This window comes from Seriola aureovittata, chromosome 12 (assembly GCF_021018895.1).
Source record: "Seriola aureovittata isolate HTS-2021-v1 ecotype China chromosome 12, ASM2101889v1, whole genome shotgun sequence".
Taxonomy (NCBI): domain Eukaryota; kingdom Metazoa; phylum Chordata; class Actinopteri; order Carangiformes; family Carangidae; genus Seriola; species Seriola aureovittata.
Genome location: NC_079375.1, coordinates 24,126,054 through 24,140,301, shown reverse-complemented (window position 1 = coordinate 24,140,301; position 14,248 = coordinate 24,126,054). Strand labels below are relative to the sequence as shown.

Below are 14,248 nucleotides of genomic sequence, written 5' to 3'. Positions count from 1 at the left end.
TTCACACCGGGCTTCCCGGGGCGTCTCTTATCAGGACGGTGTTTTACAATACATGACCCTGAAACCATTTGGAGGGTGTGACCAAACGGGCCCCACTGTGAACTAATGGGACAGAATTTATGTCTCAAAGGGCCATGGATCACAGACTGAGAGGAAGCAGACATGAGAACTGGTGTCGGGCAAAACATGGCTGACCAGCGGGCGGCTGGAAAATCTGACATTAAAGACATTTGGCAACAGTGGCAGGAGAACAGACCCAGTAATGGAGCTGCAATCATAAGCTGCATGTGTGATGTAGAGACACACACACACACACACACACACACACACACACACACACACACACACACACACACACACACACACACACACACACACACACACACACACACACACACACACACACACTCTCTCTACCTTCCTCCTCTCTCTGGAACAAAGAATTTTTAGATCCAACTTTCTTTTCTTTCTTTCTTTGATATCTTTTTAACATATTTGAATTTATGTAATATCAAATTATTCCCACTTTAATGTCACAATTTAATCCAGTTAGGTTGCATTTCATATTTTATAGATATGTCAACACCTGTTAAAGAAACAAATATAGTTATTGATCTCATTTTGTTCAGCAGGATAAATGTGTGTTTGTGCGTACACATTTTTTTTGCTCAGTTACAGTTGTTTTCTCCCCAAAAAGAAAATCATTTCTACAGAAGAAACTCCTCTTGACAGGCTTCTTGTTAGTGTTATTACACCTGACTCTATAAATCCATGAATATTTATGTATTGATATTAATACACCATAAATTCATAACTGAGCTAATTTCCTACATTTGTGTTGTCTTCACCATTCACACAGTTATTCCACCATTGCATTATTAACCTTATCCACTCCTTTAGACATCGTTAACTTTGTATTGTACGGCCCACAACTAATTAGGAATAAATCATGCACCCGCTCAGCAATAATAATCATAAAATAGTGATGGGGCCCGCAGGCCTGGGGCCACAGTCACTCCCTCAGACGTCGCTTCCTCCCATTTGGCATCTTTGGTACTTTGAGTTGCTTTTTGAAGTAACTCTGGAGTCCATTCAATGTGCTGACATATGGAGTGAACAGAGGCACTTGGGCATCTTCAGCAAAAAAAAAAAAAAAGGAGAAAGGAGTCATTACCTTACCTACCAATAACGGCCGCCTCGCACATGCACAGGAGCTGTCCACTGAGGACCACAATACTTCTGTTTGTGCATATTTTATGACAAAGATGAAAATAGTCGACTGGAAACGCCAACAACAGCGACTTAAAACTGCATGAAGCAGATCTAATTGCCTGCTTAGAAAGCCTCATTCCTATGCAGCTCGGTCTGGAGAGGACCGTCCTGTACCTGGAAGCACTGAAATTTAAAAAGTTGTGTGTGTGTGTGTGTGTGTGTGTGTGTGTGTGTGTTGCATACATTAGGAAGCGAATCCTTCTATTTTCACACACCGAGCTGATACAACTGAGGCAGCAAGATAATATATAATTACAATCAATGCACAGGGATATTTTCCAGCTATCTGCCCTCATGTTCTGTATTCTAGCAGTCGAAATAAACAAAGTGTTACTAAATTAATTGGGTGGTGGACATCTTCCCTTTCTTTCTCTGAGCGTGGAGCTGCGGTGTCAGAGGGTCGGACGGCTCCGAGACAACAAAGCAGATCAAGGACATGGACAAACTCTCAGAGACACAATCAGAGAAAGAGACGCAGGCAAAGTGTCAAGAGCAAGAGGGAGAAGACAACAACGAACAAAGAATCTGCACAAAGAGCAAAGTTGCTGATCGACTGACACGGACTGCATCTTTAGCATTATTTGATGGAAGAGCTGGGTTTTTTTTAGGCACACCAATTGGTAACATGGGGAAACTTAACTTTTCCATGACTTAAATGTTAATTTTCTATGAATTTCTAACAACTTCCTCTCCGACAGAGTCCGTGTGGAGTGAAATGTTCCTATTCAGCTGCTTTCCCTCTAAATTACTGCAGACAGGAGTCCCAACTCACCAGCCGGTGACATAAAATGTATGTACATTCACCGAATCTGTTGAATGTTGTCAATGAACAAATTAATATTATGAATAATGCTCAGCCAAGTTTGAACTGTAATGGCATCTCATGTGAAATGATTGACCATCAATAGAAAACTACACTCGCTGAGTGAGGAACAAAGACCACAGACCACCGTGCCGCTGGAACATTTTAGCTCAAATACATGGAAGCTCGATGACATACAAACTACCGGAAGAGATAGTTAGCGAACTACTGTAGCTTGTGGCCACTCATATGCTAACCAGTGTAAGAATGTCAGCAACAGGAAGTCACAACAGCTGTCTGCACTAACCAGCTTGCACTTGCGTGGTCACTTCTCGGTTCCTTCAAAGATAAGCATTGTCGAGATCGTCTGTTATTGGGTAACGACACAATTTACAGTGTCAGAGTTCAACAAAGTGGAAATCGACGTGAAAGTTTCACATAGACTTTTTTTACTTTCGCTCTGCAAGCAGAATTTTTTTCCATTTTAAGTGGATTTAAAAAGATTGAGATAGATTGAGAGAGGGTTTCGTTTGATATTGACATTTGAGTGGTGACTTACCAATTAGCAACGCTTAGTAAAAGAATAAGAAGAAGAACCCATCTGAGCAGCTACTGATCTGGCACCTCTATTGGCTTTGGCTTGAGCACCTTTCTCACTCTGTGGTTGGAGTTTGGTTCAGTTTGTGTTCCAGCATTCATCTTGTTTTCCCAGGCCTCACTTATTGTCCCAGAGCTCAGGCTATAATGACCTTCACTATATCTTACTATGGGTTACTGTTGAGACAACGTTATGACTGATAGTGGACATCCAGAGACTACTGTTATCCTCTGTTGCTGGGGTAACCAAGGTCTTATAGATAAGAAGGTAAAGAGAAGCATAAACTGAGAGAATACTCCCCATATCCAGTCATTGTCAAGGATTAGCTAAACAGAAATGGACAAAACTCATGTAATATTAAGTAGGTAAGAACGTGTGATAATACAGATTTTAGTGTCTAATAGCATCTTCACATATAAATGGTTAGAATACAGTTTTGCCTTATAAGATGCGGTAAAACGTTGCAACCATGTGATACCTGGGGAATCTATACTCACTGTATCTGTATCCTGAATGCCGTAATCATTTTTTTCTTAGAAAAACCCCTTCACCTTCATGTATTTGATTGACCAGCGCAGAATGTTACACGATGCCCCTGCCAGACGACAACCCCCCCTTTGTGTCAGGACCCCGGCTGTGGCAACACAGTTAGCTCATTAAAATGAATGAGGAGGCAGTTTCTCTCTCTTTTTGTTTTTGACACAGTGCTAATGACGGCCTTGGACCTTCTGACTCTTTTATTACTTTTGTATAAAGCCTCACAGACCGACGGGGAAGGAAAACATCACTGTGTTGTCTGTCTGATTTCTTGGCACTGACGTTTTAAATATTCCAACACCACCATTTGGAGCTGCCAACGGTGCCCAGAGCCACTTTCTGTAAGGTGTTCAGGGCATTCACTCTTTGTTCTCACCCTCTATTATTGATAAAAGGGTTAGGTGAATGTTGCCTTCCTCTACTCTTGTTTCTCTCGTTGGAGCTGTCACCGTCCAGGAAAGCCAGGGTGGCTGCAGGTGTGCAGTGAAACAGTCAAGGTCAGAGCCAGACAGGCACAGAGAAAAGAACACAATGAGGAAAAAGAAATGTGCTTCTGCTCTTTTACACCGAGGAACCAGAATGTTCCAAGAATCATGTTGGGTTTCTACCAATGATTAATGAAACGGATTGAAAAGGAATGAACGGGAGAACAAATAAATAAAATAAAGTAAAATGTACAGCTGATACACTGATTGTGAACAGTTTCAAAATAACAATCCTTCCTGACAGTCTGGAGAAAACCTCTGAATTGAATTGCTATGCACTGTGTTCTCTCCCTCTTTTTCTTTTTTGTGTTAGGAAAGAAGTTTATTTCCGAAGTTTAACACCACCAAACTGTTTTTAATTGGGCTGAAAATAAAGCACTCATGCAGCCAAGTGTGGAGGAAAGTGAACGGTCTGGGGTCAACAAAAATTTTCAAAATGACATTTTGAAAATGTAGTCGCCTTCTTTTTTTTTCTTTTCTCTTGTTTATCATAATGGGACGGTGTCTCTCCCATTTCATGAACAGTACCCTCTTTTTTCTCTTCATTTCCTTTGATCCCCAGTCTCCTGCTCGACTCCTACACTGTCACAGCTCGGGCAGGAAGGCAGAAGGAGGAGCACGAGGGGGAGATGGGAGTTTGTGATGATGACGGCGGGGAGTACATATGAATGCAACAAGAACGAAAAGTACATCGGATGGGTTGATTGACTGATGAATATGATTATTGAGGAAAGAAAACAAAAGAGATGTGCAGGTTTGAGGTTTCACATTCACGCCACATTCGCGCTAAGTGTTTTTATTTGTTTTCTGATCAAAGGGCATTCGTCTCTCGGGATAATACGCACGGTCACACTGGGTTTATCCTCAGTGTGCTGCATAGATCTTTTCTGACATAGCTTTGTGTTCTTTACTGTATCATTGATAGCTTCTCTCCAACGAGTTTGAAAAATGTCTCGGGGGTCCTTGGGAATTTTTCCAAAATGGCATTCATAACAGTGTAAAAGATTAAACCTGTGTGGTGGCATTCATGTGACTCACCGTGACTTCTCGCAGGCTGCAGAGCTGTGAGAGATAAACATGTGGAGATAAAACATAACGTGCAGCTGGGCATTGATCAACGCTGCTGCCGGATGAACACCTAATAACTCCACTTCATGGTGCATTTTTATTGAAGAAAAAAAAACAAAAAAGAAAACATTTTCACAGCAAAAATGCATGTTTGAGTGTGACATGGCCTCTGAGTAGAATCTATAAGGTTCTGACCAAAGATGTGGTATGAATTAGAAATAAGGGTGTCTATGGGGCAACAGCCCTTTGCACCTAATACTGGAATTCAAATTCAAATTCTAATAATCAAAAATAATCTTTTTTTTTAAATTTTATGTGCTTTTTATCGTCCTCCAGGGGCATGGATTCTTTTTTTCTTTTTTTTATCAGCACTGAAATTTAAGTGGTGCAATATGTGTCTGGATGATTTTAATTTCAACAGCCTAACAGCCAGTTTGGAACAGACTACCACTGGGCATTAAACCCGTTGCAGAGCTGATGTCATCTGTTAGCTCCAAACTTTAAAAAGAAAAAAACTACTTGAATCTAGTGGAGATCAGTGATGATGTTGTTGATGAACAAGTCGTGCACACGACACTGACATATCATCTCCTTTTAAGTTGATATAAGGAACTTGTTAGCAAACAGCTGCTTATTTGCACATCAAACGGTTACGGAGCGGCGTTAGCATTCATTTAGAGCTGTGTTTCTGATCACCCAGTGAAACAAGGCTTTTACCTGACACTCACAGCATTTGGATGTAAAAAAATAAAATAAAACAATTTAACCACACAAGGCGCTGCTTGTTGCTGCTGGTAAAAGGGTAGGCCCATGGAGTGCTGGTTTTTAAATGTGGTCTATTTTCTTCCATTCTCTGTCAAAGGGTAAATCTATGGGAGAGATTGACTCACCGCGGGTGTTGCTGGAGAGGCGTTTGCGTTGGCTGGTGGACGTGTTGTGTGGAAGCAGCGTGTTCTGCTGGTGGTTGCTGTCGATGGGACTTGTGGCGATGATGTTGTCCTTGTATTTGTTCATCAGGGCCAGCTTGGTGTTGTCACTCACTGTGGAGAAGTGGGATGTAATTACAAACGAGGAAATGAAAGCAAAAAAACAAAAAAAAGAATAGCAGAAGGAGGAGGAGGAGAGGCACAATCTAAAGGTCTTTCTCTCAAAATTGAAAAAGCAGCCACTTGTCAAATAATACGTTGTTCTTGTTCTTGGTTTTAAAACCTCAATGTAGCAAACATACAGTAAAGTAATCCAGCATGTTGTTAACCAGTGGAGTCAGACAGCCAAAATTAAAGAGTGAGAAAAGCTGGCATGAAATTAAAACTCATTAAGGGAATATACAGAAAGCATTTAAGTCTCAGAGGATGAAATCGTCGGCTTTGGTAGATATGAAGAGATGAAGTTCCCCAGTAACAATAAAAAAAAGGGGGGATGGCAATGTCTGTCAGCTGATTGGTCAGTCCACTATTTGATGAAGTTGAATAATGGTCCCTATAGAATGAATCCTGTTGACCTTGTTGACACCCTGACTTTTCCCTCCACCGTCACCATCAGGCTGACACTCTTGGCTTCTAGTAAAATGTCTCGTCACTTACTTGATAAACTGCTGTGACATTTGGTTCAGATATCCATGATCCCCAGAGGATGAATCTTAATGTGTTTTTGATGATACCCTGACTTTTCCTGTGCTGCCACCGTGAGGTTTACATCCATGGCTCCGAGTCAGATTGGGGGGATTTGCATGTGATTTGATACACACATTCATGTTTTCCTCAGGATGAATCGTAATCACTTTGGTAATTACATACAGTGATTGTAATCAGCCTCAGCTGTACTTTGTGTTTAATGCTAATTAGCAACTTTAGCATGCTAACAAAGCAAACTTTAACAATCCTACAGTTCTATTGCTGATTTTGTCAAACCGACTATCTACCTATAGATTTTGCTCCTCTCATAGAAAGACAACTCCAGCTCAATCTAAATGGCAGCTCTCAATCAAATCTGAGCTCCTTTGCACATGAACTGACACTGAAACAACTCACAGCTCCTCAAATAACATTTAGCAGGCGTGTGTCCAATAACTTTTGCCCTAAACTTCAGGCATCATGTGCCAAATATGTCTCCCACACAGTTCTTTCTATATTGATGTAAAACTATTCAAATAGACTTGGCACTTTGAGGTGGGATCCATCTCATTTCAAACTGAATGTGCTGAGGCACAGAGACTTAAAGGTGCCATATTGTATAAAGTAAGATTTCCATGTCTTTTTTGATTATAGATCAGGTCTAGGTTCTATAATAATACTGTGAAAGTATCAAAGCCTCAATCCACAGAGAAATGCACACAGCCTGTATTCAGAAACTGAGCCTTAAAACCAGCCGTCAGGACTTCTGGAACTTTGTGATGTCACAACAAAGCAGTCACCAAGCCCCGCCCACCTGGACCCACCATCCAAACCTTGCAGAATTTGGTTTCTCTGAGTTTTTTACCTGAAATCTGATATATTTTTATTAGATCACTCAGAAAACAGTCAGCCAATCAGAGGAGAGGCTCGGAGCCTCCTCTCTTCTTTTGGTTCTTGAAACCACAAATATATCTTGTCATTCAAATAAAATACAGCAGGGGTGGAAAATATGGGACCTTTAAGATAAAAAAATTTTTAACTGTCCAAATATTTATGGTGTTGACTGTATTTTGCAACATTTAAAAAGAGATTTGATGCAACATTGTAGCCATTCCACCAGGTACAATGCACGACTACACTTTTTTTGAAGCAATACAAATTTAACTTATGAAAATGGGCATGAGTTAATAGTGACATATCAATATTCTTTTTTTTACCTATTACTTAGATATTTCATTTTCGCCTTTATTCTAAATACAGTGAAAGATAGACAGGAAAAATCAAGGAGAGAGAGGGGATGACATGCAGCAAAGGTTCCGCAGGTTGGACTTGAACACATGGCCGCTGCGTCCAGGACCGAGCCCATGTGGCATGCGATCAACCAGGTGAGTCACCGAGGCGCCCCAACCCCACCCCACCCCACCCCACCCCACCCCACCCCACCCCCCTGATGCCATTTTCTAAGTGAGATCTCCAGTTGTTCAATATTCCATGCGTGGCATTCCCTGCATCGTCTATTTCTTTAGTCCATCGCATTAACCATCTTAAATGCATAATGCCGCAGGATTACTCTCCCTCCATCACTTCTGGGGTGGGGCTGTTTGGTTACGGTGAGAGAGCTCACACACGCTGTTCTTATAAAAAGATCCAATCTCTTGATGAATCAGAGCACTGAATCTGCTGCTAATTGAAATTCTGAAGGTATACCTGCATCAAAACTACTCCACTTCATAGACTAATTCTCATGGGAGTGGTGCTCAACTCAAACATCCACTGATCATGAAAAATATAGTCTCCAAAACAAGTTCTTGGCAGGATGGAAACCTTTTGATTATTCAAAGTGTGAGGAATAAACCCGTCTAACGAATACCTGCAGTTTTCATATTTACATCCGATGTAGTGTCTTGCATTATGAAAACAGATGAACAATTACCTCATTTGTCTTTTCTGTCCCTGCTCTCATGTTTGTGAAACTCACATTTTAGTCATCTGTCACTGGGTTTACATTCACTTAGGTGATAACATCCCTCCTATATGAAAAAATAAAACATGTTAAGGTATTTAATTAAAAATCCAATTAGTTTTCTTCAGTTTCATGCTGATTATTTCAATTATTGCATTTGCGTTAATGTAATTATACAGTTTCCTGCTTGGAAAATAATTAATCTTATATCCTCATACCCACCCCAGTGCTGACAAATGTAACCTTTTTGACATACTGTCTTGTTACTCTATTTTTATTAAAAAATTGTATGGCTGCAGAGGAGGGGAAAAAACATAAAGCTATAACTAAGATAAGTGAAAGCTTCAACCACACAGCAGAGTTGACAGTAGAAGAAGCACTTAACACTCCTATATCCCCAACCTATATAAACACATTGTATGCTATAAGCACATTAACTAAACATACTTTATGCTCATATCTGAGGTTGATAATGTGTAGATGGTTATAATGAAAAAAAACTATATTATCTTAAAGTGTTATTGTGGTAAAAAGATTTTGTACAAATAGCTTTTTCAGCCACTTGAGGGCAACAAAACAATGTTGACACAACCTTGACACATTATCACCTTATAAAGTGGGTGCATGAGCTCATCACTTGAACATGCAAGTGAACTGATATTTGTCTGATATATCAAACAGGTACTACATGTGTTTCCATCCAGCTGTTTTTATTAGAGGCTTGGGCTGATATTTGATAATATCGAATATCACGATATTTCTCACCATATGCAATATTTTTCATGTGGCATGTGACAAATAAATAATAATAAGTACAAAAATATAATTATATATCATGAAAAAAACACAAAATTAAATATAACAACATAATTATTCATTATATATTATGATAATAACGTAAATCGCACGTCTAGCTTTCATGCGCATTTTTAATTCGCACATTAAAAACGAGTCAAAAGACGGATTGATGATGTGGCCAAATGTGTTGGTACCACTACACCTAATAATTACAATGATTTTCAACTTTCCTGAAAAGTGCTGAAATTAAAATCCTGTCATCATACCTGTGTGTCTTAGTTTTGCAAAGATTAAAATAAAGAAGCCATGAAAAGAGCTGAATTCCTGCTTATTCTGCAAAGATCTAAAATGGCCTGGGAAAGTTATTGGTACCTCACAAGCTGATTATTGTCTCCTATTAGTATTAGTATGGTGTTTGGTATCATTGTGGGCACCAAACTGAGCATGGACAAGAGGGAAAAAAAAGAGAAAACTTCTGAAGAGATGAAATCAAAGAAAGGTAGATGCTAAGCAGCTTGATGTTCTTCACAGCTGCTGATATTATTAAGATTATTACTGTCCAGGGAGCCGACCACAAGAGGAAAACCGACTCCACATTGAACAGAAGGATAGTTTGAACGATAGAAGAAGGAAAACTTCAAAACAGATACAAGCTGACCTAAAAAAAAATCAAAGTACAACAATGTCCAGTCGCACCATACATCACTTCCTGAATGACAGTGGGCTAAAATGGGCGACTTCTGAAAGTAGAAACATAAAAACAGCCTGGAGTTTGCTAAAATACACGGATAACCCACAATGCCTCAGGAGGAATGTCCTTTGGACAGATGAAACTAAATTGCAGCTTTTTGGTCACATCAGCTCGCTGTTCGCAGAGGAAAAAAATGAAGCTTTCAAAGAAAAGAACATCATCCCCACTGTGAAACATGGACGAGGCTCAGTTAAGTTATGGGGGTGCTTTGCTGTGTCTGGCACAGAATACCTTGAATCTGTGCAGCTCACAATGAAATCAGAAGATTATCAAGACGTTCTTGAGAGAAACACAGTGGCCGGTGTCGGTGACACAGAAACGCCAATCGATCCGTGACGAGTCCCTCCCCCAGCTTTGTGTTTTCACTCAAACACGTGCATATCCAGAATCAAACAGCGCTCTGACATCTGCTTCATGTGAACTTTAACATAAAGAATATGGATTAAAGACTTTAGGAGTTTAATGTAAAAGATTTCCTCATGTGTTAATCAGGTCGTCTACTCTCTGAACAAGACGTCGCAGAGAGATGTAACCATCATGACAACAAGCAGCAGGTGCTGGAAATAACCAAAACTCATCATTAGCTTTTTAGCACTAAAGCTTGATTATTACGGCCACATGGGGACAGACGTAAACACACAACCCTCTGACAGACGTTAGTTCATATCACATATTGCCTCAGCAAACTGTTGCCGAACAGACACAGAGCAACATTAGCGGTCATTTGAAGTTGTGTTGTGTGGCCACCTGATGAATGCAAGTATGAAGGTTTGGTATAAAATATCTGGCTTTCACTGCTGAATCTGCTCTCAAGCGTCTTCTTCTTCTACTTTGTCTGCCGTTTAGAAGTGCAAGTACTACATAGTGGATTTATCTGAGATGTTTTTTAACTCAACACTGCTGCCTGCTGCTGCTGGAATTCAGGTTACAAAGAGGTGAGACTGAACAACACAGGAAATGTTCTATATAAAATAAATTTAAAAAAACCTACATAGCGAGTGATGAGTAATTCTGTACATGCTCTCACTGCAAGCGACCCCTTTCACATTACATCTACACCAATGAGCCAAAACATTGCTAACGCTCACAGGTGAAGCAAATAACCATTATCTTGTAACAGCGGCACATTTCAAGGTCTGGGACGTGTAAGACCGTTAGTCAATTAGAGCTTCTGTGGAGAAAGTCGCAGAAAATTTTAATGATGGTTATGGGAGGAATGTGTCACAACACTGAACGCATCGCACCCTGCTGCGTGCGGGGATGTGTAGCCACAGGCCGGAGCTCGCTCTGGTCATAATGCAGTCTATTTGAATCGCCGTTAATTTAAATAATATTGTTTAGTGAAGCTTTAAGGCTGCTTTTTATTTTGTTTTGTTTTATACTCTGTCTCTTCTGACCTTGCTGTTTGTGCATCTGTCAACTTACCAGGTGCGAGGTCCATATTATTCTTGTCATTACAGCCCTGGAGGGAGTCCAGGGTACGGGTGACTTGGCTGGCAAACTCCTCGCCGCCGTTCATACATTCCCTCTGCAGATGGTGACGTAGGTCAGTAATGTCGTACTCATACCTGGGGATGAGGCAGATATCAATTAGTGTCATGTTATTCTGACTTACCTGCATTAGAATAAATATCAGTCAACAAGTCGCACCAATGTAAAATGTCATTTTTTATATATAATCTGGTCACTTTCAGATAATTCATGCGCTCATTTTTTCAGATTTCATTCATCCACCATCCACCCAAACCCCGCCTGTACCCATCCAGAATCGGGGTCTCCCGGATGCTGAGGGTGCCACTGGAGTTCGGCCCCTGACCCCGGGAGTTCCTCAGGCTCTCCCGGGCCTGGCCTCCCATCAGCACTGAGGGGATGTAGTGGATCTCATTAGCCGCCTCGGCGCTGGCGCTCTTCTGGGGCTGAGGGATGCGGCGGCGTTTACACCAGCGCCTGCGGGTGTAGAGGATCAGGACCAGGCAGAGGATGGACAGCAGAAGGGCGATCATCCCGCCCTGAGGGGGAAGAGGGCGGCATTTGGAGCGGAGACAGAAAAAAAAAAGGGAGAGGAGAAAAAAGCAGAGAGAGAGAGAGAGAGAGAGAGAGAGAGTCAAAGGAGAGAACAGAGTCCGAGACTCTTGCCAAGTAGAATACGGATCAAAGTCACAGTCACGATGCCAACAGTACAATCTGAAAAACATTGCCGATGCAATTTAGAGAATAACACATACAGTGTTTCTAAACGACAGTCGCTCTCATGCCGCTGTGCAAACGTTTCACCTTGAAACAAAGGACAGGGAAGTTCAGAACATGGCTGCTGAAGTGTTCGTGATTTAAAGCCATGTGGAATGTGTGCAAAGGTCAACAGCTATAACACACTACTTATATTCAGGGATTAGTTCTCTTTAAACAGACTGGATACCCACTGAACATATAAGTATCAATGCTAAACCAGTCTTAACTTTTTGAAGGAATAATTTGATGATTTTGGGAAATATTGTTATTTGTTTTTTCACACCTGTATAATAACTATTGAATGTAGCTGCAGTCAGCAGCCGCTTCACTTGCCTTAGCATCTAGACTGGAAACAAGGGGGGAAGCAGCTCTTTCTCATTTATTTAATCTGTGCAAGAAGAATAAAAATCACAAGTTGTGGTTTTATAGCCGATCATGTTCTGGACTGTTTCATGGCCGAGCGCAGTAACTTCCCGGACTCCTGCCGGTTTCCTGGCATTCTCACAGCGATGACAAGACTTGACGCGTGCAGAGATCGAAGATACTCTGCTGACATTTGACATTTCTTTCTTTTGTTTTCCATGTATTTCAGGGATGACAAAGTCAGCTCGCGCAGATAAGATGCTGGGAATGGCTGATTGAAAATTCAGATAATGACGGACGAACCTTGTCTGTAAAAACCATATGCTAAGTAGCTTTCACTGTGTACAGTAAGATTTTTATTTCTTTTTGGCAGGTTCAGTTTCATTCATCTCTAATGCAACCTATCAGCATTTGCAAAGTAACCACTGGTTGCTTTTCGTTCCCCTGTGCTGCCACATTTCCAGATAACAGACATCAACTCGGTCCAAGTTGCATCAAACTGGAATCATCATCATTTCCAAAGTTTCCTCCTCAGAGCCGTGTGATCCACACGGGTCAACTGACTATCACAAAAGCTGTTTACTGGAAATACAGAAGATGGAAGTTTATTGTGACTTTAAATATCAGCTCAGGGATGTACTCCAGGAAGCACTGATACCAGATGACTGGGTCATTTCACATGACCACTTTTATTTTACTCATTTCCTGTCTGATTTTAATGACTTATGAGGCAGTTTGTGGGGATGGGGGATGCAGCAGCATCCACAACCTAAGGGTGTGGAGGACGGGCGTGGGCACTAGATGGACAGATGAAGGACATTGAGCCTGTCCCGAGGACAGGTTAGCAGGGGGACAGAGACAGAATCTGACAGGAAGTGGAGAGGAAGAGAGAAGAGAGACAGAGAGAGTCAAAGACGGAGAGGAAAAGGCGAGAGCAAGCAGAGTCAGAGAATCTGGCCGAGGAGGCGGATATGGATCACAGTCAAGTCAAGTCAAAAGCACATAGCCTGTGGAAACACGGGAAGAGACAAGGGTTGTCAGTTTGAATATCAGACCATATTTCCCCATGAAAGAAAACAGTGAGAGCAGATTTCTGGGCAGTTTGATTTTACTCCTCCTTTATCTAATTCCATTATTTGCATTTGTAAGGTTACAGAAAGGAACAATTTAGAGAAAAGTGACAGGAACAAGATAAAACGCAGACCCGACTATAATTTGGACTTGAAGACATAATGCTGCCTGTACAGTATGTGCAATTTACCACATCCTCGTGCCTAATCTGATGCTACCCAGCTGAGAGCGGAAATCAAAATCGGATACTTTGTACAATTTGAAAAATGTCAAAAAGAGTTATGAAAATGTCAAGGTGACAGCACAAAGAGATAGAGAGACAGCAGCAATTTGCCACTGGAGATGGGTTTTAAAAAAAAAAGAGAGAAAAAAAGAGTGAATCCATCTCAGTCAGACAGTTACAAGCCCATTTAAAATTAGAACAAAAAGAACTGGGTCTCCCTCCAGCCAGATGCATACAGATGTTAGTCTTTACTGGCTGAACAACACTCACGCTGACATGACGCACAGTGATCCAGAAATTCACTTGTGTTTTCCTTTTTTTTTTTTAATATATAATTAAATATTTCAAAAAACAAAACGAGCTACCTAATGACATTTGACAATCGTCAAAAACAAACAGTATAATGACAAGGATTAAGTGAAAACAGATTTAAAAAGAATGAAAGAAATACATTTGAATTAAACTCCAGCACAGG

The 14,248-nt window shown here is 40.9% G+C and overlaps 1 protein-coding gene across 9 annotated transcripts in view; it reads right to left on the bottom strand.

Moving 5' to 3' along the window:
* Nucleotides 1–14,248, bottom strand: part of astn1 (astrotactin 1) — a 380,707-nt gene that overhangs the window by 284,389 nt on the left and 82,070 nt on the right. For 5 of the 9 annotated variants that reach the window (XM_056392105.1, XM_056392106.1, XM_056392110.1 and 2 more), the window contains exons 3-5: nt 11,646–11,896; nt 11,313–11,455; nt 5,653–5,802 (exon numbers count right to left, since the gene is read on the bottom strand). In XM_056392105.1, the coding sequence (XP_056248080.1) occupies nt 5,653–5,802; nt 11,313–11,455; nt 11,646–11,896 (544 nt within the window). Of the gene's footprint in view, nt 1–4,732; nt 4,757–5,652; nt 5,803–11,312; nt 11,456–11,645; nt 11,897–14,248 lie in introns of all 9 variants that reach the window. The other 4 variants (XM_056392103.1, XM_056392104.1, XM_056392108.1 and 1 more) reach the window with 1 other exon arrangement.